The sequence below is a fragment of the Exophiala dermatitidis genome, assembly GCF_000230625.1.
Source record: "Exophiala dermatitidis NIH/UT8656 unplaced genomic scaffold supercont1.7, whole genome shotgun sequence".
NCBI classification, from domain to species: Eukaryota; Fungi; Ascomycota; class Eurotiomycetes; order Chaetothyriales; family Herpotrichiellaceae; genus Exophiala; species Exophiala dermatitidis.
This window is the reverse complement of record NW_008751652.1, coordinates 61867-83996: the sequence shown is the minus strand read 5'-3', so window position 1 is coordinate 83996 and position 22130 is coordinate 61867. Positions and strand designations below refer to the sequence as shown.

The 22130-nt window shown below is 52.4% G+C and overlaps 7 protein-coding genes across 8 annotated transcripts; 3 read left to right on the top strand and 4 right to left on the bottom strand.

Moving 5' to 3' along the window:
* Nucleotides 1–113: 113 nt before the first annotated feature.
* Nucleotides 114–4607, bottom strand: HMPREF1120_07872 (uncharacterized protein). Its single transcript, XM_009162107.1, has one exon. It carries the CDS (start codon nt 3989–3991, stop codon nt 215–217), a length of 3777 nt encoding a protein of 1258 aa, XP_009160355.1. The 5' UTR covers nt 3992–4607; the 3' UTR covers nt 114–214.
* Nucleotides 4608–5082: 475 nt separating this feature from the next.
* On the bottom strand, nt 5083–8820 carry HMPREF1120_07871 (AAT family amino acid transporter). The gene is made up of 2 exons (XM_009162106.1): nt 6381–8820; nt 5083–6328 (listed from the first exon to the last, which is right to left on the bottom strand). Exons 1-2 carry the CDS (start codon nt 6899–6901, stop codon nt 5200–5202), a joined length of 1650 nt encoding a protein of 549 aa, XP_009160354.1. The 5' UTR covers nt 6902–8820; the 3' UTR covers nt 5083–5199.
* On the top strand, nt 8782–11254 carry HMPREF1120_07870 (uncharacterized protein). Its single transcript, XM_009162105.1, has 3 exons — nt 8782–8999; nt 9064–9147; nt 9224–11254. Exons 1-3 carry the CDS (start codon nt 8823–8825, stop codon nt 10058–10060), a joined length of 1098 nt encoding a protein of 365 aa, XP_009160353.1. The 5' UTR covers nt 8782–8822; the 3' UTR covers nt 10061–11254.
* Nucleotides 8889–11427, bottom strand: HMPREF1120_07869 (uncharacterized protein). The gene has a single exon (XM_009162104.1). It carries the CDS (start codon nt 10939–10941, stop codon nt 10243–10245), a length of 699 nt encoding a protein of 232 aa, XP_009160352.1. The 5' UTR covers nt 10942–11427; the 3' UTR covers nt 8889–10242.
* Nucleotides 11428–11867: 440 nt separating this feature from the next.
* On the top strand, nt 11868–12719 carry HMPREF1120_07868 (uncharacterized protein). Its single transcript, XM_009162103.1, has one exon. The coding sequence runs from the start codon at nt 12120–12122 to the stop codon at nt 12459–12461; it is 342 nt and encodes a 113-aa protein (XP_009160351.1). The 5' UTR covers nt 11868–12119; the 3' UTR covers nt 12462–12719.
* An 821-nt stretch (nt 12720–13540) lies between these two features.
* HMPREF1120_07867 (multi-sensor signal transduction histidine kinase) lies at nt 13541–19578 on the top strand. The gene has a single exon (XM_009162102.1). The coding sequence runs from the start codon at nt 14296–14298 to the stop codon at nt 18670–18672; it is 4377 nt and encodes a 1458-aa protein (XP_009160350.1). The 5' UTR covers nt 13541–14295; the 3' UTR covers nt 18673–19578.
* HMPREF1120_07866 lies at nt 19354–22036 on the bottom strand. Of its 2 annotated transcripts, none has more exons than XM_009162100.1 (4): nt 21791–22036; nt 21030–21742; nt 20478–20958; nt 19354–20401 (listed from the first exon to the last, which is right to left on the bottom strand). In XM_009162100.1, exons 2-4 carry the CDS (start codon nt 21556–21558, stop codon nt 19660–19662), a joined length of 1752 nt encoding a protein of 583 aa, XP_009160348.1. In that variant the 5' UTR covers nt 21559–21742; nt 21791–22036; the 3' UTR covers nt 19354–19659. The 2 variants fall into 2 exon arrangements, with proteins under 2 accessions (XP_009160348.1, XP_009160349.1); XM_009162101.1 differs by having other exon boundaries at nt 21803–22036.
* Between the last annotated feature and the right edge of the window lie 94 nt (nt 22037–22130).

Here is a 22130-nt window from a genome sequence, read left to right as displayed (position 1 = left end):
GCAGTTTGAGTAAAGGTGCAACGGCGTTTCTATGAGCACTCATGCTTGTCGGATACCAGGCCATGATGAAATACAACTAGGCTTTTGATGAATTTTCCAGGTGACACTTGAAATCGGAAATAGTATTTATATTCTCGTAAATTGCATAATTATAGCAAAGATATTGTAGCCCCGACTCCCAACAGTACATTGAATCTCATCAAACGATAGCTCATCAGGAGTCCCCTATGCGGAACTCCACGAAGTCAACACCGTATCTCTTCCGATGCCGCAGCCCTTCACGTTCTCTAGAAATCGCATCCGCCTCGGTGTCGGCTTGTGCTTGGTCTTCTCTGCCACCGCTGGTATCGTCCCACCAGCCCAGCTGATATCTTCTACAAGAAAGGGTCTCCGAGACCACCCTCGTTTGGGATTTGTCTGAAGGGGCTGCGTCAGTAATATTCGCTGCAGCACACATTTTACTCCCTGCAAGGAGAGCTGCCATGCCAAAGATTGTGCATGGGTTGAACGGAACTAGATCCCGCAGCCGCGTCATGCCCCATCCCACGGCACCAAGGATGAGCATGAGACCTAGAAGAATTTGTAAGATCAATTTCGCGGTACGGTGCTGCACGAGGCGTGCGGTTTGTGAAGCATTGAGAACGGTCCCTTCGTAATCTCCTGCTGACGAAGCTTGAGAGCCTGCGTCAGTCGAATTGAGCGGCACCCGCATATTTGCGGAAATTGCCTGCGCCATGTATCGGCGATAGAAGGCGTTGATACCGCGCACCATGGTGTCCTGGTTGGATCTGTCCCTCAGCATTGTCTCTGGAAGTGGCGTCCGTCCGAACAACACTCCCTGAAAAAATCCATCCACTGGTGTATTTGCAAGATTGTCAGAGGCATAAGTGGTTTGGTTGAAAATCGACAACGACTTATCCGTATGTTGTTGTATCCGGTATGAGAATGTCGTCTCACCATCGGGACCATTGGGAAGAAGCTCGATAGTACGTTCGTTGGGTATCGGTGCTTGAGCCGTAGAGATGGTCATTGCAGGCAAATCGAAGAACACCGTTGTCTGGACTCTTTGGATCTGTTGATAGCACATCAAGACTGTCACTTCCGTTTGTTCTGGCACTTCGACATTGACAAAGCCGTAAATGAATGCAAGCGAGGGACAACCTGGCGGGTTATCGTTCTGTGCGGAGGGCTCGGTTTCCCCGAAGGATGAACCTTCTATGGCGTCGTAGGGGCCAACATGAAGGTCGAGGAGTTTTCCCATGTAGGATATGTTCGCCCCGATGTTGGCTCCATACCTGACGTCTATCACACTCAGATTTCCCCCAGGCCCGCCGAAAGGACACGACGGTGGCAGAGGCATCGTCGCGGCGATTGTGGCGCTTGCAGACGTAATCCGTGAGTTGTAGAAAGGTGTGACATTGTACTGACTCGCGTCTAAGGCCGTGCAGTTCAGCGATGCGCGCAGGGCGGGATACTTAAGTTGCAGTTGAGGCTGCGAGGAGGAGTTGTCCACAGGAGAAACTGCAGTTACCGCCGGCAGTGCAAGCTCCTCATAGGTGAATGCAGGATATGTGAGGTTCAGACCCTCAGTAAGACTTGTCAGCACTGCTGCCGTATCGTCATTTGTGGCAGACCCAGGCCAAGTCGTATTAAAAGCGTCAAGGCTTCGTAAGTGTAGTTGAGCCGAGCTTGGGTAAGACTCCACGGTGTAGAGGCCTGAAGCCACAATAGTCAAACCACTGCCAACCAACGCCGCAATGGCAGAAAAGAGGGCCGCATAGTGGCGGTGTTTGGCGGTATTCCACAGTACAAGAGGAGGTATCTTGTCGACAAGGCACGCCTCGATGCTGCGCTCGGCTGGGGCAGGCTTGCGTCGCATTGCATTGAAAGGGGCGAGAAGTGACACGTTGAAATCCACCGCATTGAAAGAAGTGGCTATCATAAGCATAACGAGAGCCGGGATCAGTCGCGTGTACACCGTCACTCCGCTACCATCCATAGCAGACAAAGTGAGTATGCCGCCATTGCGATCCGAGTTTCGTTGTAGGACCTCCAGCAACACTATCGCCACTAGAGGAAGTGCCAGACTGGCAACCATCACCCATGTGCGGGTAGTGAATGGTCTCCAAAACACAAAGGGTTTAGTCTCAGCCTCGCTACGGTGCTCGGCAGCGGGGGGTGGTCGTTCGGCCTTTGGAATGGGGACGATGGCGAAGCCTGACCGCTCTTCACGAGTGTCAGGGCGTGAAAGAGAAAACACATAGTCCTGAAGTCGTTGTGCGACCCGTTTTTCTGGGGAATCTTGGAGTTCTTGCACGACCGCCTGCAAGGCGTGGCTGTGAATGAGAACCTGTCCCACCCCCAAAACGGTGTTCGCTCGCGGAGGCGGCGCCGCTGGTGGGCGTGTCCAGGTCAACCAAGCACTTAGGATCGTCAGAGCAATGAAGCTCGATACCATGATCCAAAATGGAATTGGTGAGACGAGGAGGCGTTTCTGTTGGATAGATACCTCAGCAGCCAGAGCCATGCTTGAGTTGTCCATGAGGATATCGTTGACGACCTGGACAGCGATGTGTTGAAATGTGGTTTCGGCGGCAGCGGCCATAGCTTGTTGATCAAGAAGATTTTCGTAACGTCCTCCACTGGCTGCAGCCATCAATTTGAACAAGGGATCTGGAAACTCTTCCTCCAGTTGTGAATCTGTTTGAAGGCCAAACATGGTTGATGCATCATTTAACGCAGCTCGAAATGTCAATGTCAGATCTTCATCGTCGAATCCCGACAGAGTCCCGTTGCCTGTGCCTGGGTCCCCTACCACGACATCCTGCTCCGCATGTGACAGATTATAAGCCAGGCTGACATCAGCTATGCGGTAAGAAGGTCGGCATAGGAGGCCGGTCGCTTTCTTGATCTCGACAGATGGAAACACATCGGACGCATTTTGCCCACCGGAAGGAGTGCTGTCCGCTGAATCATTCACAGTTTGATTAATATACAATGCTTCTACCAAGGTAAGAAGCTGCCAGTTAGAGAAGCGACCTGCATCAGCGTCTTCGGAGCAGTTGACTGCTACCATGATACCTCGCAATTGCCTTGGTGGACATGTTTGTGTCTTCGGATTGAGCACGAGAGGAGGGGTAGTTCCTCCGAGTATCTCACACCGAGGAGAATCCATGACGATACTGTCAAATATTTGCGTTCCGTCCGTTTTATATGGATATGGATTCACCGAGACTCCAGCTGCCTCACAATTGAAACTTGACACAAGCGCGTGTACTTGTGCTCTGATATATCCGACGTCAGAGCTGAACTCGGATGGAACATCGAAACTTTCGTACACCAGCTTGTCCGTTGTTCCTTTGGGTGCCTTCAGACCTTTGGCCATGATGCTGTAAGCTGTATAAACATAGGAGGAACCGCTTTTGCTAATGTAATCCGTTTCGTTGTACAGCGACCCGTTGAAACGGGTGGAGGCTGGAGCCATAGTAGATATCCTTGGGAGCACGGCAACTTCTTCGGCCAGCAATCCAGTTGAGGCGAGAGTTGCAAGTTTCAACAAAACAAAGCCGATCGTGGTCCAGGCCACCAAAAGATGGCCATTTTTCAAAGACCGCCAAAGGCTAACCACTTGTAACGGAGACACGTAATCCAGGAGAAGACTCTGACTTGCGGACGCCCTCCCCTGTCCCAACGTTAACCACGGTATTGCTGCCTTACAGTGGTAGTCAATCTGACGCCAGAGAGCCACAATCAGCACCAGAACAGCGGTCGGCCCATAGGTCCAGGAGTAGTGGTTTTCTGTAATGATGGCGAAGCCACGATGCTTAGTATTGTAATAATCGATCAAGACAAGACTCAGGACAAGAGACGCAAATAGGAGTGCCGTCAGAAGAAAGGTGCCACGAGCTAGCCACAATGAAGCTTGCGATTGCTTCTCTAGCATTTCACGCGCGGCATCCTCATCTTGTGCCTCCCTGCGAGCTCTTCTCATTGTTCCTATCAAGCAGAGTCAATGCAGAAGCGCAAGAGAAAGGATATAGAGATAGGTCCCCCGGACAGGGAGCAAAGATGGGAACAAGACGAGCAATGGACAGCTCCTAAGATGCCAGACATCCAGGAGCCATATTAGTATTGTAAAGGCCCAACATGTGTTGAAGCTGGCCCAGGCCGCAACCAGAAAGATTTGGCCCCAGGAAAGTCGCCATCCGCCTGGCGCTAATCATGGCGGCGTGTTGTCGCCATATGCTTTGTTGCCGAATCAAACCATGAAGCAACCTTGAAGCAACCTACCTCTGCGTCTAGCGACAATGCCTCAACGGGGAGCTCACAGCATGGTTGACTGGCCAGGTCAGTCTCCCAGGACTGAGCAGCACAGCGTTTCCCCCATGTCGCTGCCGCACCAGTAGGGACTTCATTTGATATCGCCTCAATGATCAGCTTGGATCACTCTGACCGCTTGACTCACCGTGATCAAGGAGGGCTGGTACTAGGATGAACAAGAAAGCAGCACTAGTACTACCATCGTGGTGGCAGTATGGGGCCGGAAAGGGACCAAGTTGGCGACCAGGACTCGGAGCATTCGATTCCAGGTCGGATGGAGGTTGCAGTAGTACTGTAGTAGTTCAGAATCGAGGTTTCAGGCATGCTTCATCTGCAGCCTGAGGTATAAATTAAGGCACCTTGGCGCGCGACAGTTCGAGTTAACCGTGCAGTTGTTCCAGAAAAAGAGAACCGTGGAATGCCTGAGCGCCACTCGTACAAAGCAACCACTGCAGTTCTTCAACGTTGCCAGTAACCATCTAGACACATTCATCAGTCATGTACCTGCTACCATGGTCACCAGGTACACGTCGGCAGTACCTGGTAATGGGTGCAGCTGCCTCTCGCCAAGGCGCAGGCACCGCTCCTCATACGCGCCCATGCATCGAATTTCCATGTTCAAAGCACCCCGTTGCTATTGCTGTTCTCCGCCTATGGGTGAGTATCAAGCTTGAGGCTGGCCACTGGAGAGGTGGCCGAGGGCCAAACCCAGTATGGCCGGTTACCAATTACAATCGGAGGTCTCACAGTCATAACAGATGTGGTGACATGAGTGCTCTTTGAATGGTTATCATCGCTATGGTGGATTGGTCTACTCCATAAAAACTACCCCTTATCATGGCCTACTGTACCTAGTCATGGAGAGAAGTATCCTGCGGCCTACTCCCACATCCTGATCCACGCCCTTTGCAAGAGATTTCCCTTCTTCACACGCTCATGTATCCATTGCTCGCATTCCCTGTCGACCTCTGCTTTACCGTCATATATGTCCACCTCGGAGAATTTGGCAAACTTTGTCTTGTGGATAAATTTCCAGCCAAAGTAGAGGACGATGGCGTAGGGAAGTGCAAAATACGTTGTCACAAATCCCTGGGTGTCCCATGGAACAAAGACGTCGAATCCCAGGAACAAGAGGAGAACCAGGCCTGTGCAAATGCCAGCGTACGCATGGTATGGCAGAAAGGGGGCTTTCCAGGAGAGAGTGTCACGGCTGATGCCTTGCGCCTGAAGAGCCTTATAAAAGCCAACCCAGGTCATCTGCATCATAGTATAAATGACGATCAATCCACACGTGGAAAGACCGACAAACCAGTTGAAGACCGTGGCCGAGCTGTTGCTTGCTACCATGAAAGTCAAGCAAGACAAGAGGGTCATGGCCAGCACCGCATAAATGGGCACTCCGGCCTTGGTGCATTTCCGGAAGATTTTGGGCGCTTGGCTTTCCAGTGATAACTGATACAGGGTTCTCGTCGAGGTGTAGAAGAATGCGTTGCCGCAACTCCAGCCAGATGAGAGGATCAAGAAGTTGACCAGACTGTCCAACCCTTTAATACCTAGGTTTTTGATTCCGACAACAAAAGGCGATGCTGCCGATCCTGTCGCACCCTGTGCGATGGCCCCAAGAAGTCGGGGGTCCCGGCTTGAACAAATGATGCCCACGGCAAGCACTCCGAGGAAATAAAAGCCGACCACACGCACCCAAACCAATCGAGCCATACGAGGGATTGTTTTGCGAGGATTCACAATTTCTCCGGCTGCCAAAGCGATCATGTCAGGTCCTCCGAGTGAGAAGGCTGCATAGCGCATGGCGATGAAAAAGCCCAAGAACCTTCCAGTTGGGCCTGTTGTGTAATACTCGTGCATTGCGTTGCCGTGCTTCCAATACCGGAAGCCGTAAGCGTCATGTTTCGGGTTTCCGCCAACCATGGTGATGAAGGTGAGTAGGACCAGACCTATCAGAAGGAGGACCTTGAGGATTGCGAAGATGAATTCGGCTTCGCCGTAATACCTGCACAAGCAATGGTCAGCATGTCCCAACGAGCTTCCAAGTGAGAACATACTTGACGGCAAAGACGTTGATAGCCACAATGACCACAAGGCCCATCACAACCCACACCGAAGCGTTGACGGGGACATTCCAGTACCCCATGACTGCTGTGACCGCTGACAGTTCCGTACAAACCAACACTGCAGCCGCATAGAAATACGCCCATCCAAAGGCGAATCCGAAGGCGGGGTCAACGAACCGATTGGCCATTTCGAAGATACCGTGGCGGACGGGCAAGAATGTTGTCAGCTCAGCAACACACATGTTTGCTGGGAACATGAACAGGATCGGGTAGATGGTGAAGGCAAGTAAGATGGACAGAGGTCCTCCCTTGGACAATGCGCCGCCAATGCCGACGAACAGGCCTGTCCCGACACTTCCCCCAATAGCCATAAGCTGGACATGACGAGAAGTCAACCCTCGCTTGGTGTGGCCAAACTTGGCATCCAAGGCATCGAGAGCCTCGCCAACTTCCACCGTACTCAAGGTATCCGTCGCCTTCTCCATGGGGATGCCTTGTTTTTTGTCTTCCATGATGGCAGAGTCGATCCTTATCGAGGATCACAGATGTGCAGCGAGCTCCCTTCCGCAGGCAGCCTGATACACGCGCGAAAGCAGCATGGGTGGGCTACCGCGTATCTTATACCACGGAGCATCTGTGGCAACTACGCGTGCTATGTTCCATGAAATCGCCGAATGTCGGCATACACTCTCCTGATTGTTCGGCATGTCGGTGAGATGAAGTTCGCTACCGATAACAATCGCTCAAACGTCGGTGGAAGCAGACTGGCCAGGGTTGGGCCTCCCAAGTTGGCAATGGCCGGGGTGGCGGCTTATCAGCTATCAGTCGTATAGTCACTGGCTGGAGAGGGCTATGGATGCTGATCGAATCGCTGATTTGTCGTTAGTATCTGAGCAGGGACGCCGCCCCCAGCCTTTCGAGCTAGCGACCCCAGACGGACAATATTGGAGCTGCGAGGCTTTGTCCCCTTTGGGCTAATCTATCTCCCACGAGGCTCCACTGCTGATAGCCCGTTGATAACCAGCAGCAAGCACTGACAGTTGTCAGCGGGTATCTCCTCTTTTTCAAGATCCTGATAAACTGCAATCGCTCTTTCACATCAGCAATCTCATACACCTCAAGGAACACAGGAACCATAAGAACAATCGCTCATGATACCCGTGGAAGTCGTCGTTAGGTAGTCTGCGATTGACACTCGATGATGTCGACCACAACCCAAGGTCGAAGTTTACATATCTCTCTGTCTTATCATTGTCTCATCATACAAATAGTCTCTCACAGACTTTGCCGCAGTCTCTTGGCTTCGAGGACCGTGAGTAGGTATGCGGAAAGCTCTCTGGCCACTGATATGAGACGGATTTGGCTGTTCGAAGCGATGCCTTTCGAGCGAGCTGGACCCATATAGTAGTACTGGTACGTAAGTTGTACTACTATCTTAACTTTTGGATCGCTCACTTGTCTTCTCCCCAAGATCAAGTTCGGCGACTTCCTGCGCCTGTCACATGCTCTATGCCACACGAGGCTCGCCACCTAAGTGCTCGCTTGTACCTACTATAGGTAGTTCGCGTGCGACATGATTGGGTCAGTGATAAGAGTCAAATACTCGTCTCCTGCCAGGTACAAATTGAGCTACCGGGTCGTTGAACGTGGCGGCCGGTTTATTAGCACCTTCAATTGCTTTCTCGAGTGTTCATATTGTGTGACATGCTGGCGCCCGCTGAGTCGCCTTGTGAGAGGTGATGCCTACTGGCCAGGGACATAGAGTAACCTCTTCATAGGCCAAGGTACTGATATGGCTTTCCTTGGTGCACGTTGCCATAGTATTTTCAAGTGGCGAACGGCAGGGTAGCCCTCTGATATGCAACTTCGTGTTAGCCAATCCCTCCGCCAGTCCGACACGACCCAGAGATTTAGCCGAACTCAAGCAAACGATGCTTCCAGTACGATTCAGAAAGATGATCGTTGTTGGTACAACGCAAATCTGGGACGTAGAGTCCAGAGACTCAGAATTCGATGATTGCAGTATGGTCCTGGGCAATACACCTGGCGCTCTGCTGGATAGCGATTCAAGTGGGGGGGCCGGTTTTCGTGCGAGTGCGCGATTCATAATCCAGAGGAGACAGTTTGATAATTCTTCCAGCTCGTTTGATGTGAAGTTTGGTGACCTCTCGATGCATACATGGCTCCTATTCTGCTTACCGTACATAAGGGCCCATCCCGCCGTATGCAGGGACTGGTAGTATGTACAGTAGTATCTCCTTCAAGTTGTAGTCAGCCTCGTCCAGTACCATCGATCAGATGTCGGCTGTATGCTTCGCTGTACTCTCTCCGTCGGATCATACGGCCAACAAAACACGTGCAATGGACGACGTGTTCATGGGAGAACAAACACTTGACTTTGAACACCACTTGTTCTTTTAATAGCGAAGAAATATGTTTGGCGCGTTGAATCGTTTCATTGCCCGTCTTGATGGCGAGCCGAGTCCCCGGCCGGCGGAGGGCGGGCCTTCCGACAACTCGTACGGCTTCCAGGTGCTGCGAAACACGAACAAGGACCTACCGCTGGAACCCTGGTTCGACTTCATTGTCGGAATCAATGGCCACTACATAGTAAGGCTTCCCGTGATATCTTCCTGTGATTGAAAGTCAAGCTTACCATGTTGCGCCTCTATAGGAGTCCCCTGACCCAAACCTCTTCGCAACCGAATTGCGCAACTGCGCGGGCGGATACTGTTCCTTGGATCTATGGAGCGCGAAAGTGAGCAATACAGCCAGCCAGCCAGCCAGCCACAGTACCCTCTGTTGTTCCAATGTGCTGACATCGTCATGTGTAGGGTCAGCGGACACATACCCTCACGGTTGCTGTTCCCACCGCTCCGGCAACCTTGGGCTTGACTCTTCAACTTGCTCCGCTCAACTCTACGCAGAACATATGGCACGTCCTCACGATTCCGTCACCCCTATCTCCTGCACACCAAGCCGGTCTACTACCCCACAGTGACTACATCTTGGGATCTCCAAGCGGTGTACTAAAAGGAGAAGCTGCCCTGGGCGAGCTGGTTGAAGACCACTTGAACAGGAGTCTGGTATTGTGGGTTTACAACTCGGAATTTGATGTGGTTCGAGAGGTCGAACTCGTCCCGCGAAGGGGCTGGGGCGGTGAAGGTGCCCTGGGCGCTGTCCTGGGCTTCGGAGCACTGCACCGGCTTCCTATTGGTCTGGGAGAAGAGATGCAGGCTCCCGGCGAGAAACTGTTTGACGCCGAGAGCAAGAGCGTCGACAATGGACACAATGAGCACCTGGCCAACAGCTTCCAGCCCGCCCCAGCTCAGAGTCTATCTCCACCACCAATGGTGAATCCCAATGTACCGCCACCGCCAATGGTGAACCCTAATTCTGCCGCTCCTACTACCACCACACAATCGAAGGCGCGAAAGGGAAGGCGGCACGGTGGCATTTCTCCAAACTCTGGCTTTGACGACGTCTTTGCCGAAGCAGCGAAGAAGAGCGCGGAACAAGACCATGTGCCATCGCGGAAGGCATCACCTCTGCCACCTCCGCCGAAGCTAGGGCCCAGTGCTGCCAGCCCTCACTCAGAAACTCACGAGAAGCAAGATCCTCTCGAGCAGCATGGCGAGCTCGGCGAGCCTGGCGATGCTGAGGAGACTTAATCAATGCGCAACAGCTTGAATCACCGTACTTCCCATAACTCGCCTTTTCTGGACCTCGATGATGGAGACCCTGTCGGGTTCAAGTCATTGCCAGCCGCACGGTGGTGGACTACCCGAGAAGGCGACCAACTGTTGCTCGGGAGGCTTTCCCTGTAGTGAAGAAGAGAAGTCGATTCTTCATGTCATTGATTCCCAGAGCCAGCCTCTTCACGCCACCAGGCCATGAACTCCCGGATCCTTCGAGTCCGCTCATGTGCCATGGCCTTCCCGGGCTCCGTCTTCATCATACCTTCCAGCTTCAGTAATTTGTCCTCGAAATGATGAATGGAGTCCTCCAAGCTGCGAGCGCCTTTGGCCCCACCAAACGTGAAGCACCGACCTATCCCAATGGCGCCAATAGCATCTAACCGGTCGGCGTCTTGCACAATGGCGAGTTCTGGAATGGCAGCAATGAGATTCCGGACACGGTCCGGGTTCTTAACCTCGGAGGAATATGAGACGCCCTCCACCAACATCTGGATCTGGGCGGCATATTCGATGGGCATCCCAGCTTCTACGATGGCACGCTTCAGAGGCGAGTCATTGTCCATTGCGGCGATGTACTTCTTGTCTTCGACATCGTGAAGCAGGGCGCCAAGGATGACGCTCAGAGGGTTTAACGGCGGCAAAGTCTCCTGCTTCCTTCTGTGTTCCTCCTTTTTGAGGATGGTTAGAGCGTTGTTGACCACTCGTTTCACGTGGTCGAAGTCATGGGATGCGTCGAAGCATGGATTCTGGAAGTATTTCTCGGTGAAGTCGTGTATCTGCCGGACTACGGATATTTCCTGGTCGGAAAGACTTTCGTATGTGCTGGGATGGACGTAGTTGGCGGTCGACATCATGCCCGCCTAAACTTGGGTTCGATCCGCTGGACGATGCTCTGGCAGGCACAAGTGCTTTTGCAGCAGTCCCTACCTAAGATACTGTCTCCTGTAGTCGTCTACAGCCCGGCGACATGTTCCTGAAAAGTGGAAATCGCGACATCTGGTACCGCCAGTGCCAAGAGATGCGATGTTCGGAAAAACAACGGCCCGTGGCCGCCTTCCGCCTCCGTAGCCTCGCTGTCACATACCTGGTAGTAAAAACATGGGGTTCAACTTGAAGTTGAAGTCGTTCACACTATCTTAGGTAGGTATTTTCAAGCAGCAGTCCGAGTCATGGTAGCGGAAAGGGCGTTCTGATCGTTTGCTTACAATTTTTTACGCAATAGCAGGGCAGCCTTTTGACATGTCATGGCGAGGGAACAAATTTCCGAGCAAAGAACGCAGTCGGCTGAACCAACATTGTAAGTTCAGGATTGGCGGACCGAACGAGGGCCGCAATGCAGCATAATACCATTCATTCCTGGAAGCTTCCATGATTCTACATTGTAACCCTACACATCATTTAAGATGTCAGGTGAATGATTTAGAGTTCTGCCTCTACTCTTCTGGCAGAAGTGTTCAAGTGGCTGAAGCCTCGGTCGGCCGGGCGCAAGAACTTCGAGTATTGGACGAATTGATCATCAGGTGAAAAATTCGACATTTTGAGTTTACTAGATCCCAGCCTCAACAGCCACAGGCCTTGGAAGAAGGGATAGAAAGGTAGGGGCAAGCAACAGTGGAACGAGTATCAGCCACATCGGCGAATCACCAGGCAACGACCATGTGGACCGGCAATTCAACAACAAGACCTGGGTTGCAATGTACAGTAGGTAGTAGATATATGTCACGCCACCTGGGTAAAGAAAGTATACAATGTACAGTAGTAGTCCTCATCAATTGTGTTGTGGCAGCATGGCGGCATTCAGTTATCAACTGCGGCATCGCTCAGCGCCAGCCGAACCTGAAACCCGGTAATCTCCATGGCACGTACTGATCGGCATTGGGACGGCAAATACTCGAAGCTGATGCCCTGTCGTTGCCTGGGGGGGTTTTCATGGGATGGGCAGCCAGATGCGCGATCTGCCCCGATCATCCAGATTTCGATGTCCGAGGGGATGGGATTTTCAAGCCCAGTGGCATTTTGACAAGCCTGTGGAATGTCACGCTTGGGCTGGGTGCCAACTGGGGTTCATTTTCCGCGCGTGAGTGGCTTGAACGAAACGCTGCTTGCCGCTAGTAGTCGCCAAAAGTCGCCTTTCGTCCAGAGATGTCGTTGGCCGTTGAGATACTTCACTATTTCATCACTTCGCAGGAGGGCTGCAGGGTTGCTTGTTGGCTTTCTGCTCCGGCTACCGTCCCGAGATTGTGGTAGGCAGCAGATGCGCGCCTGGTGGGTGTTCCGCGTGTCGCTCGGATGGACAATACCGAATACCTTAACCATACAAAAAAGAACGCAACAGAAACGGGGTGCCCCTACTAGTAGTGTAGCTTCAAGTTGAAGTTTGCAAGTGACCAAAAGCGGGCGGGAGACAGCTGCTACGCCTTGTTTCGTCCAACTCTAAACCGTGCCGATCTTCCTGCCCTTCAAGTTGGGAGGGAATGCGTTCGAGACAAAATGTCCAGCTGTTTTGAGAGAAAATGTCATCTTGAGGTCGGTTTGCTTTGGGGAGGCGTACTCTGTAGGCTGAGAGTTTGTGGCCGATAGTCGTTTGAATAAGCCGGTCGGTCTGTTATGTACAGGTATTGCACGAAGCACTGGCACTCCAGGGTGTCTGCCGTTGTGCGGTGCTGTGAGAGTGGTTTAGGCTGGGGCATGTTTAGTACAATACCCGGACAAAAGTCACCGGGCAGACCCCATTTCACAGCCAAAATCAAGAAATCTAGGTATCTATTATAACGCAACTAGCGTATATTCCTTAAAAAAAATATTTTATACTTATTCTACTAGTAAAACTAATTAACTTTTATATAGAAAACTTTTAAATATCTCTTAAGCCGATAGAGATATTTAATAATTAAGATCGTCGAAGTCGATTTACTATGGGAAAAGGCTAAAAATACCAACTTTTTTACTTAAACCTTTACCTAGTCTATAGGCTTAAGAGATATTAAAAAGTTTTCTATATAAAAGTTACTTAGTTTTACTAGTAGAGTCCGGATTACGTATTTTCCTCAATATATATAGTCTAGTTACGCTAGAATACACCTCGGTATTTTTGATATTTGGCTGTGAAATGGGGTCTGCCCGGTGACTTTTGTCGGGGTACTGTACTAGTGGAGAAAGAGGGTCATCCTTCCCCCTAGGCCTGCCCAACAATGCCTATAAGGGTCTCCGGATATGGAGTCTTCATAGTACTTAGGCGCTGTTGTTATGTACCTAGCCGTGCCTCTTGACATTCTGATACCCGTACACAACTAGGCTTAGGCGTACTCTGCCCGTGATAGGCATGCGTAGTAGCGTAGAGTAGTGCCCCCTAGCCTAACGCTAGTGCCCACGATCTCTGTGCGCAGGCGCAAAATGACCCCGGCCGGGCTAGAAATGCGCCATTGCCAGTAGGAGGAAAACTACTGCAGAACCAGCATCATCGGCGAGCGCATCTGCCATCTGCACGTCGATTGCACGTCCAATGTCATCCATGCCGCCGCCACTTTGTTCATTCCACTGCCGCCTCTTCTCCTTTCAGTCTTTTTCGAGGTCATTGCTGCGGAATGACGGCAAGCACTGTACGATTTTTTGCAGTGCTCGTTCAAGGTCGCGTCCTCAGTTGGTGCAGTCAATTTAGCTGTTCACAATATCGGTCCTCTGTGTTTCCTCAACGTTGACTTCGATACTCACTCTTCCTTCAGCGTGTCAACTGGGTGATGATTCTGGTGATTGCCTCTTGCATCGCTCATCGTTTGCGATCTACTGGCCAAAGTTGACCACAGCCTCTCACACCAGGCTCGTTTACTGTGATATACAGTCGCATACGCTTCCTCTGATCGAGTCCGATCCCATTTCCCCACGCCTTACTCGAGCCTGGTTTCCGACCACGCCCAAAACACCTCGTTTCGCCTGTGCCTTCAGACCATTTTACTACATTAAGAGAAAGGCCGGGGCATAAACATAGCGCTGTATGTTCGCCAAAGGAGGGTTTCCAGGGCATACAAGAGTCTTGTGCCGACATATCAGCGGCAGAAATATGTGCGAGGGGGTCTGATCCCAGACTTTGTTGGCCCTCGGTGCAGGTCACCGCACAGATTACTCTGACAGTGTGGCAGAGGAACAGCGTTGTGTGACCATCACCCCACCGAGCCCTGCTGCAACAACATTTCCTGGCGGAGTAGGCCAGCATGTCGAGGCCTACTTCGCCTCAGAACTTGGACTCGGAGAGACGCCACAGAACTCCCACTCCTCCGTCAAATTCCGGTCAAAATGCTCAGGAGCTTAAACCTGTCACTCGGCCTGGCATCCAACGCCCTCCGTCTTGGATCTCCATGGTGCCAGCGCAGGCCCACGTGAGCATGTTCACGGGGAGAACTGATGGGCCTTCTCCTGGGCCAGCTTCGAGGCGAAGTGAGGATGAATCGGCGACCCTGAGCCCGGGCTCCATCAATCGCGTGTTCCCTGTGCGTTCTGCCGTCTCAATTGACCCCATTGTCACACCGCTGCCGCGGACAGATACCGGAGGCGGCTTTCCAGGATTCAGGTTGGCTTCAGGTGGAAGGGGTTCTGACCGGACAGGGGGATCAGGCGAGGCATGGACAACGACGCGAGATTCCGCGGATTCTTCTCGACGAAACTCAGAAGCCGACTCTGGCGCTGCTGCTACTGCTGCGGCTGCGGCTGCCAACTCGAGACGACGCTCCGATACCAAGACCGTTAATGTCGACGGTGTGACCCTCACCAAGATTTTAAGCGATGACGCATCGCACAAGTCGGAACATTCGGCTACATCTGGAAGAGCATCTGTCGAACCCGGGCAGGAGTCCGCCGGCTTGGTCACAGCACGGTTCAAACACGTGGTCACGGACGGAGGCCATGCTGTCATCACTGGTAGAGATGGCGATACTCTGCAACGGTGTGAAGACGAGCCTATACATATCCCCGGCGCAGTTCAAAGTTTCGGACTCCTAGTGGGACTGAGAGAGGAAGGCGAGCGACTCGTTGTTCGTGTGGCGAGCGAGAACTCTCACCGGATCATCGGGTATACTCCTCAGCAGCTTTTCAAGCTTGACTCTTTCCTTGACATCTTCAGCGAAGAACAAGCCGACAATCTACTCGACCATCTTGATTTCATCCGGGACGAGCGCGCCGCTGACGTCGTGGCCAATGGCCCGGATGTTTTCATGATTGCTCTCAAACCTCCGGGAAGTCGGACGCGGAAGCTGTGGTGCGCAATGCACATGCCCGAGTCTGATCCAACCATGATTTTATGCGAGTTTGAGATTGAGGATGACCAGATCAACCCGTTGGTTCCGGCAGAGGACATGACTCCTGGTATGCCTGAAGACACGCTAAAGAGCAATCCAACCACCGAGGAGTTTATGGACAGCACCGTGAATATTAGCAAACCTCTGCGCATCTTACGAAGTGCTCGTAAGAAACGGACCGAGGCCGCAGCGATGGAGGTGTTTAACATCATGTCGCAGGTCCAAGAGCAGCTCGCAACTGCTCCCACCTTGCCCATTTTCCTCAAGGTACTGATTGGCATCGTCAAGGAATTGACAGGCTTCCACCGTGTCATGATTTATCAATTTGACCACACCTGGAATGGCCGCGTGGTCGCTGAATTGGTTGACCCTAGGACGACCAAAGATCTGTACAAAGGTCTCCATTTTCCAGCCTCAGACATTCCCAAACAAGCGAGAGACCTTTACAAGATCAACAAAGTTAGGCTCTTATACGATCGAGACCAGGAAACTGCTCGCTTGGTATGCAGGACGATGGAGGATCTTGAGAAGCCGCTTGATATGACCCATGCGAACTTGCGAGCCATGTCCCCGATTCACTTGAAGTATCTCGCGAATATGGGCGTCCGATCCTCCATGTCCATCTCTATCAACGCATTTAATGAATTGTGGGGTCTGATTTCCTGTCATTCCTATGGACCCAAGGGCATGCGAGTGTCGTTTCCCATCCGCAAAATGTGTCGTCTAGTCGGCGACACAGCGTCTCGTAATGTCGAGCGCCTTTCATATGCTTCCAGGTTACAGGCACGCAAGCTCATCAACACAACTTCTTCAGCCACCAACCCTTCCGGATACATTGTCGCTTCATCCGACGATCTTCTGAAGCTCTTCGATGCCGACGTCGGAGCATTGTCTATCCGTGATGAGACCAAAATTCTGGGCAATCCGCGTGGTAATCTTCAGGAGGTCCTTGCAATGATCGAGTATCTACGAATGAGGAAGGTAACGTCAGTCTTTTGTTCTCACGACATCGCCACCGACTTCCCTGATTTACGCTATGAACCTGGCTGGAAATTCCTTGCGGGCGTTCTGTTTGTGCCTCTTTCAAGTGGTGGCAACGATTTCATCGCTTTCTTTCGCAGAGGCGTCCTACAGGAAGTGAAGTGGGCCGGTAACCCATACGAGAAATTTGTGCAGGAAGGAACAGAAGGCTACCTGGAGCCGCGGAAGAGCTTCAAAGCATGGAGTGAAACAATTATTGGACGATGTCGGGATTGGACCGATGAGGAAATCGAGACAGCCTCGGTCTTGTGCCTGGTCTACGGCAAATTCATTGATGTATGGCGACAAAAGGAGGCAGCCTTGCAAAAATCACAGCTCACCCGACTCCTTCTTGCAAACTCGGCGCACGAGGTCCGAACGCCGCTGAATGCCATCATAAACTACCTGGAAATAGCGTTGGAGGGACAATTGGACCAGGACACGCGCGACAACTTGTCCAAATCACACTCTGCCTCCAAGTCGCTGGTTTATGTAATCAACGACCTCCTCGATTTGACGAAGACCGAGGGTGGTCAAAACTTGGTCAAGGAGGAATCCTTTGAGCTCCTGCTTACTATGCAAGAAGCTACAGAGCCATTTGTTGGAGACGCGAAGCGCAAAGGCCTGACGTACGACGTCCGTATATCAAACGGACTGCCACGGCATGTCATTGGCGATCAGCGGCGAGTTCGACAGGTCATATCGAATCTCATTGCAAATGCTATCCAACACACCCATGCAGGCCAGGTAATGGTGGAAGCCTCGGTCCTATCGACATCGCAATCTCAAGGTAAGACCGAAATCGAGATTGTGGTTGAGGATACCGGGGTAGGCATGTCGCATGAAAAAGTCGACGCGCTCTTCAGGGAACTTGAAGAAGTCACTTACGAGGAGGAGCCGAAAGCCTCTAAATTACTTTCGGAAGACCCGTTTACAGAGCAATCTGGACATGACCAAGTGGCATTGGGCTTAGGACTGGCTGTTGTGGCCCGCACCATTCGAAACATGAACGGCCAACTACGGGTCAAGACGGAAGAAGGAAAAGGTTCCCGGTTCGTCATCGTCCTGGCTTTCGATACCGATCCAAAAGAGGTCGGCCAAGATGAAGAGCCCTCATCTCAATCACTGGACTCATCTGATCCCCCTGTTGTACCATCTTCAGCATTGAAAGAGGGCGAAGTCACTTTGGTCTACAGAAATCCGGCCAGTCGGGGTGAGTCCAGCCCTGTGACACGGAAAGAAAGCCTCGACAGTCTGAAGAGCCTTACAAGCTTAAAGAGCGGCAAGAGTGCTCTCAGCATCCGAAGTGAGGCAAGTCAGAAAAGTGACGCAGACAGGCTCATCGATGCCATTCAGGAGCCATTGAAAATCTCCTCTGAAAAGATTGGAAGCCCCGGCAAGCAGCACCGTTCGTCCTTTTCTACAAGCAATTCCCAATTGGTCAGTCCCAAGTTGAGGCACAGCAAAGAGCTGAAATCTAGCCTGCACAGATCACCGGGCATGAGGGAAATCAAAGACTCAGGCACACCTCTTCGACCTGTTCGGGTGCCGGACGATTATCAAGAAGCCGACGACGCGGCTGGACACAGGCCTGCTGTGAAGGTGGTTTTTGAGGAGTCTGGGTCCGTTGGGGCACCGTCTGTTTCGACTGACGTGGAAGCTTCGCCTTCTGCCGACAACTTCTCCATCCTCGTGGCAGAGGACGACCCCATCAACAGCAAGATAATGCAAAAGCGTCTGGAGAAGCTTGGCCATTCAGTGCGTATGACTGTCAACGGAGAGGAATGCGCATCGGCCCATGGCGAGCAACCGGCCGCCTTCGATGCTATCTTGATGGATTTGCAAATGCCAATAGTGGATGGATTCAGCTCGACCAAGATGATTCGTTCATTCGAGAAGACACACCCCAACACAAGTCTCTCGAGTCGAGCTCGGCTCAACAGCAGAATTCCCATCTTTGCAGTCTCCGCATCACTAGTTGAGAAGGAGCGCGACCGGTATATCCAAAGCGGGTTTGACGGATGGATTCTTAAACCAGTCGACTTCCGCCGAGTTGACGAATTGCTGCGAGGGATTGTTGACCCAGAAGCACGGGCTGCGTGCCTGTACGAGTGCGGCAACTGGGAACGCGGAGGATGGTTTGAAGCGCGCAACGAGAAAAACGACGCTTTTCAAATCGATACGAAGCCGAGCCAAGAGAAGCCCACTGCGGAGACTGAAAGCGCAATGCCCGGCGTAGACGGCGTCTCTGAAGGCATGTCAGAAGCCACGGTATGACAGCCATCATAAGAATCCCACGTACCCCGAGGCCAGTTTTATACGAACCTTGGATCCCAACAAACAGCCATCCCATACTGAAATACATGCTGGTTGCGTCCCAGGGTTGCGTCACCGATTTAGTTGTTCAGACCATTCAAGGCTTTTGAGAATCCACACGATGTCACGACGTTACGGCGGTGCATAGCCTTCAGTTTGATGTCTGCTTCACGATATGGCCTCGCCGGCAGCTTTCGCCTCCCCGCCAGGCCAGGGGGATGGTATTCTTGCGTTTGGACCAAGTGTATACTTACGACCTGAGAACAAGACGATTTAAGAATGGATGCGACCAAGGACCAAAGACTGGATGCCAGTGGAGAACTGCCAGCAAAACCGATATGCATCCATTAGGATATGATAACTATCCATACCCACCTGCATTTGTATCAACACCAACCGCGGTTACTTCGGGCACCAAAGAGCATAAAATGACGGTCATAGGTGCATCGACAACCGACGCAGCATTGGCATTAGACACATCACCCCTATCATCAGACAACGAAACAATCAGACTACTGTTCGCCTACAGTACCTACTTACCTATTGCCTTACCTAGGTATTAGTTGTATCAGCAATATTCCTGACCAACTCCGTTTGTTCGTGGTCTTTGTGTTGTTACCGTTTACAGTATCAAGCATCCAGTGGTCCATGAAAGCTTCCAGTGTTGTCGGTTGCAGGGCAGCTTTGAGAGCAGCAAGCCCTGGCGCTAGACGTTACATTACGTACAGTAGATATGATACAGTGATTGATGGCATAGACATGATATGATACCTTAATCAATGGCATGCATCCATAACATTATGATGTGTATATATTTCCTATCTGCTGCTCACAGATAGATAGATGCCTCGATTGCATACATGGATGTACAAGTAAAGTGTATATGACTTCCTGTCCGTGAGCTGAAAAAAGCGGGTGCAGGTGTAGGTGCAGGCAACAAACTTCTGTCTACTTGGGCATACGGAACAGGCTGGACTCCTCGAGTTCCCTCCACAACTTCAACCCGTCCGAGTCATTGGTGTAGTCGAACCACAGAAACATCTTCAAGCGGTCCTTGACGCCAGCCCATGAATTGATGTTCAGGTGGCGGGTGAGTCTGTCCAACATGGCCAAATAACCCTGGCGATCCGGTGAGCCAATAGCCGCAATGGCACCCATGACGGCCACCCAGAGAAGGAGATCCGACGCCCCCTCTGTCCACCGAGCCTGCACGGCCGAGTCGGCAAGCTGGGCCTTGACGTCGCGGGCGAGGCGGTGGAACGGTGCTGCAATGGCAGGGACCGGAAACACCACCAGCAGACTGTAAATGAGCGTGGCCAATCGGGACAAACGATGCATGGGATGCTCGAGTTGTGCTGCTTCAGGCGTCTCGGGGGTCAGAAGCATCAGACTGTGCTGGACAAAGTTCCTCTGGTCCATCAGGGCAGCAAACGACTGTGCTTCAGGCCTTCGTTCCACATGGTCGTCCACCGCGAATGTATATTGGATGATCCACCGCAGGACCACCAGGAGTCTTGACACCTCGTCATGACTGAGCATTTCGGGCAAGATGCGGAATCCTCGGCCCAGGCCGACAAGAGTGTGGTTTTTCCGCGATGCCACGGCGAGCAGCGACGTCACGTCTTCGTGCATGGCGACGTAAGGCAGCATTGGCCTTGATAGCGTTTGAGAGGCCATCACAATGTCGCCACTAGAGGAGGTCGGAGTTCAAGTCAGCGTGTTGTCCTCCTTGGGAAACAAAAACAGGGATGAGTGATGAGCCTTACAAAGAAATCGCTTGGGATAACCCAGGAAGCTTGATTTTAGATAGACCGCCTCGCAGACTCAGCATTTTGGCAAGGCCTTGGAGATGCACTTGTACGGTCTGCAGGCGGCCCCCGTACACATGAAGCAGTTGCAGCGTCGTTAGAGGGCCTTGAGAGGGAGCGGCGGCGGGAGCATCGGCGCGGAGGTCGCCGTGGTATGAGAGCGCATAGACAGAGAGGATGTTCTCATCCTCCAAACTCATCGAGGTGTCTTTGAACTTCTGGTGAACCCCTCGAATCGTCTCCGTGTAGCAGTGCACCTGTTCCCTGGATTCCGCCATCGACGGCGACACAGAAAAGACGCGGTTTCTCATCAGCTGAGAGAACAATGACGCGTGGAACAGGCCTCGGTCGCTAAAGGTGGTCCGGAGCCACGTTTCGGCCAGTGGATTGAGGGACCGACCATTCTGCGGGGGGAACATCAAGGAGAGAAAGCCATTGACTGGAATCGTAGGTCAGATACCCACACCCAATTGCGTAGTGGGGAGATATAGGGATGGCGGTGTTACTCACTTTGGTCGAGGACACGGCTGACAAACTCCCTGGGCAGATCGCACGGATATGTCTGGAATGGATCATGGTGTCCCGACACGACCAGGCTTGATAAGCTACTGTCACAAGAAACCATTGCTTCCTCGTCGACCACGACATCCTCCTGGTTCTGTTCATTGTGACTTTCCTCAGTCTTGGGTGTCGACCATCCGCTCTCTGTGGAAGGGGAATCGAGGGTGCGTGCAACCGGCGGCGTAAGCGTGACCGGTGGTGGCTTCGTCTGGCGGCTTTGCGCCGATGAGCGTCGTCTCGTAGCGACTCGATTGGAGCTTGTAGATGGGTCGGTCGTGGTCTTCTTGACTCGACGCCAGTAGAAGTTGGACGCATTCGAGCGGACGAGAGCTTTGTTCTGCGACTTCTCGGCCTCCGAGGCCGGATTGGCAGTGACGAACTGGAAGGTCTTCAAGTTTGGAGCACTGGCAGAGCGCGACGTTGCGCTGCTCCCACCGCTTACATCCGGCCGACTCGTCACGGCTTTCGCCTTGTGCATGTCCTGTCAGTTGTAGACATAATACTGCCCCTTGGAGTTGGCTGAAACGGGAGACGAGGGCGCAAGGAGTGATGTCGTAGAGTTGAACTCTCCCAGCGAGGTCAGGAAGTGACGCATGTACACAGTAGCGGCCTAGTAGAGTATGCGGGCGGTCTCGTGGGGTGCAAGCGGGTAAAGGATGTTGCTGAGACACTCTGATCAGTACTGTAACGGATCCGGCTGGCAACCCTACCTAGGTACCTACCAGTGTCCAGTCATAGTGGCAGGGGCTCGCTTCGTCCGTAACGGACACTGGCAGGCATCTGGAACCCCAGATTGTAGTAGGAGTGTGGGCGAGGAAGACCGCCGGGGTTTCTCCACATGCAGTGCGCAAGCAAGACCGGGAGATGTACGGGAGATGAACGGGAGATGCAGATGTGCCGTGCCAGTGTTGTAACGGTGCCGGTGACCCCAGAAAGACCAAGAGGAGACCAGCCTGAGATGAGGCACTCCGAGTCACGCGTCACTCACCGGCAGCACGCGTGCTTCCCATATGGCTGACTAATCGTCGCACATGAAGAGAGAATACCTCG

What these genes read in the sequence shown, in the direction of transcription:
- HMPREF1120_07872 (XM_009162107.1), bottom strand. Translation starts at nt 3,991, where the DNA reads ATGAGAAGAGCTCGCAGGGAGGCACAAGATGAGGATGCCGCGCGTGAA.
- HMPREF1120_07871 (XM_009162106.1), bottom strand. Translation starts at nt 6,901, where the DNA reads ATGGAAGACAAAAAACAAGGCATCCCCATGGAGAAGGCGACGGATACC. An exon ending in ATCAACGTCTTTGCCGTCAA is followed by an intron (nt 6,329 to 6,380) that starts GTATGTTCTCAC and finishes TTGCTTGTGCAG; the next exon opens with GTATTACGGCGAAGCCGAAT.
- HMPREF1120_07870 (XM_009162105.1), top strand. Translation starts at nt 8,823, where the DNA reads ATGTTTGGCGCGTTGAATCGTTTCATTGCCCGTCTTGATGGCGAGCCG. An exon ending in GAATCAATGGCCACTACATA is followed by an intron (nt 9,000 to 9,063) that starts GTAAGGCTTCCC and finishes GCGCCTCTATAG; the next exon opens with GAGTCCCCTGACCCAAACCT. An exon ending in TGGATCTATGGAGCGCGAAA is followed by an intron (nt 9,148 to 9,223) that starts GTGAGCAATACA and finishes CGTCATGTGTAG; the next exon opens with GGTCAGCGGACACATACCCT.
- HMPREF1120_07869 (XM_009162104.1), bottom strand. Translation starts at nt 10,941, where the DNA reads ATGATGTCGACCGCCAACTACGTCCATCCCAGCACATACGAAAGTCTT.
- HMPREF1120_07868 (XM_009162103.1), top strand. Translation starts at nt 12,120, where the DNA reads ATGTCACGCTTGGGCTGGGTGCCAACTGGGGTTCATTTTCCGCGCGTG.
- HMPREF1120_07867 (XM_009162102.1), top strand. Translation starts at nt 14,296, where the DNA reads ATGTCGAGGCCTACTTCGCCTCAGAACTTGGACTCGGAGAGACGCCAC.
- HMPREF1120_07866 (XM_009162100.1), bottom strand. Translation starts at nt 21,558, where the DNA reads ATGCACAAGGCGAAAGCCGTGACGAGTCGGCCGGATGTAAGCGGTGGG. An exon ending in CAGCCGTGTCCTCGACCAAA is followed by an intron (nt 20,959 to 21,029) that starts GTGAGTAACACC and finishes CTACGATTCCAG; the next exon opens with TCAATGGCTTTCTCTCCTTG. An exon ending in TTATCCCAAGCGATTTCTTT is followed by an intron (nt 20,402 to 20,477) that starts GTAAGGCTCATC and finishes GACCTCCTCTAG; the next exon opens with TGGCGACATTGTGATGGCCT.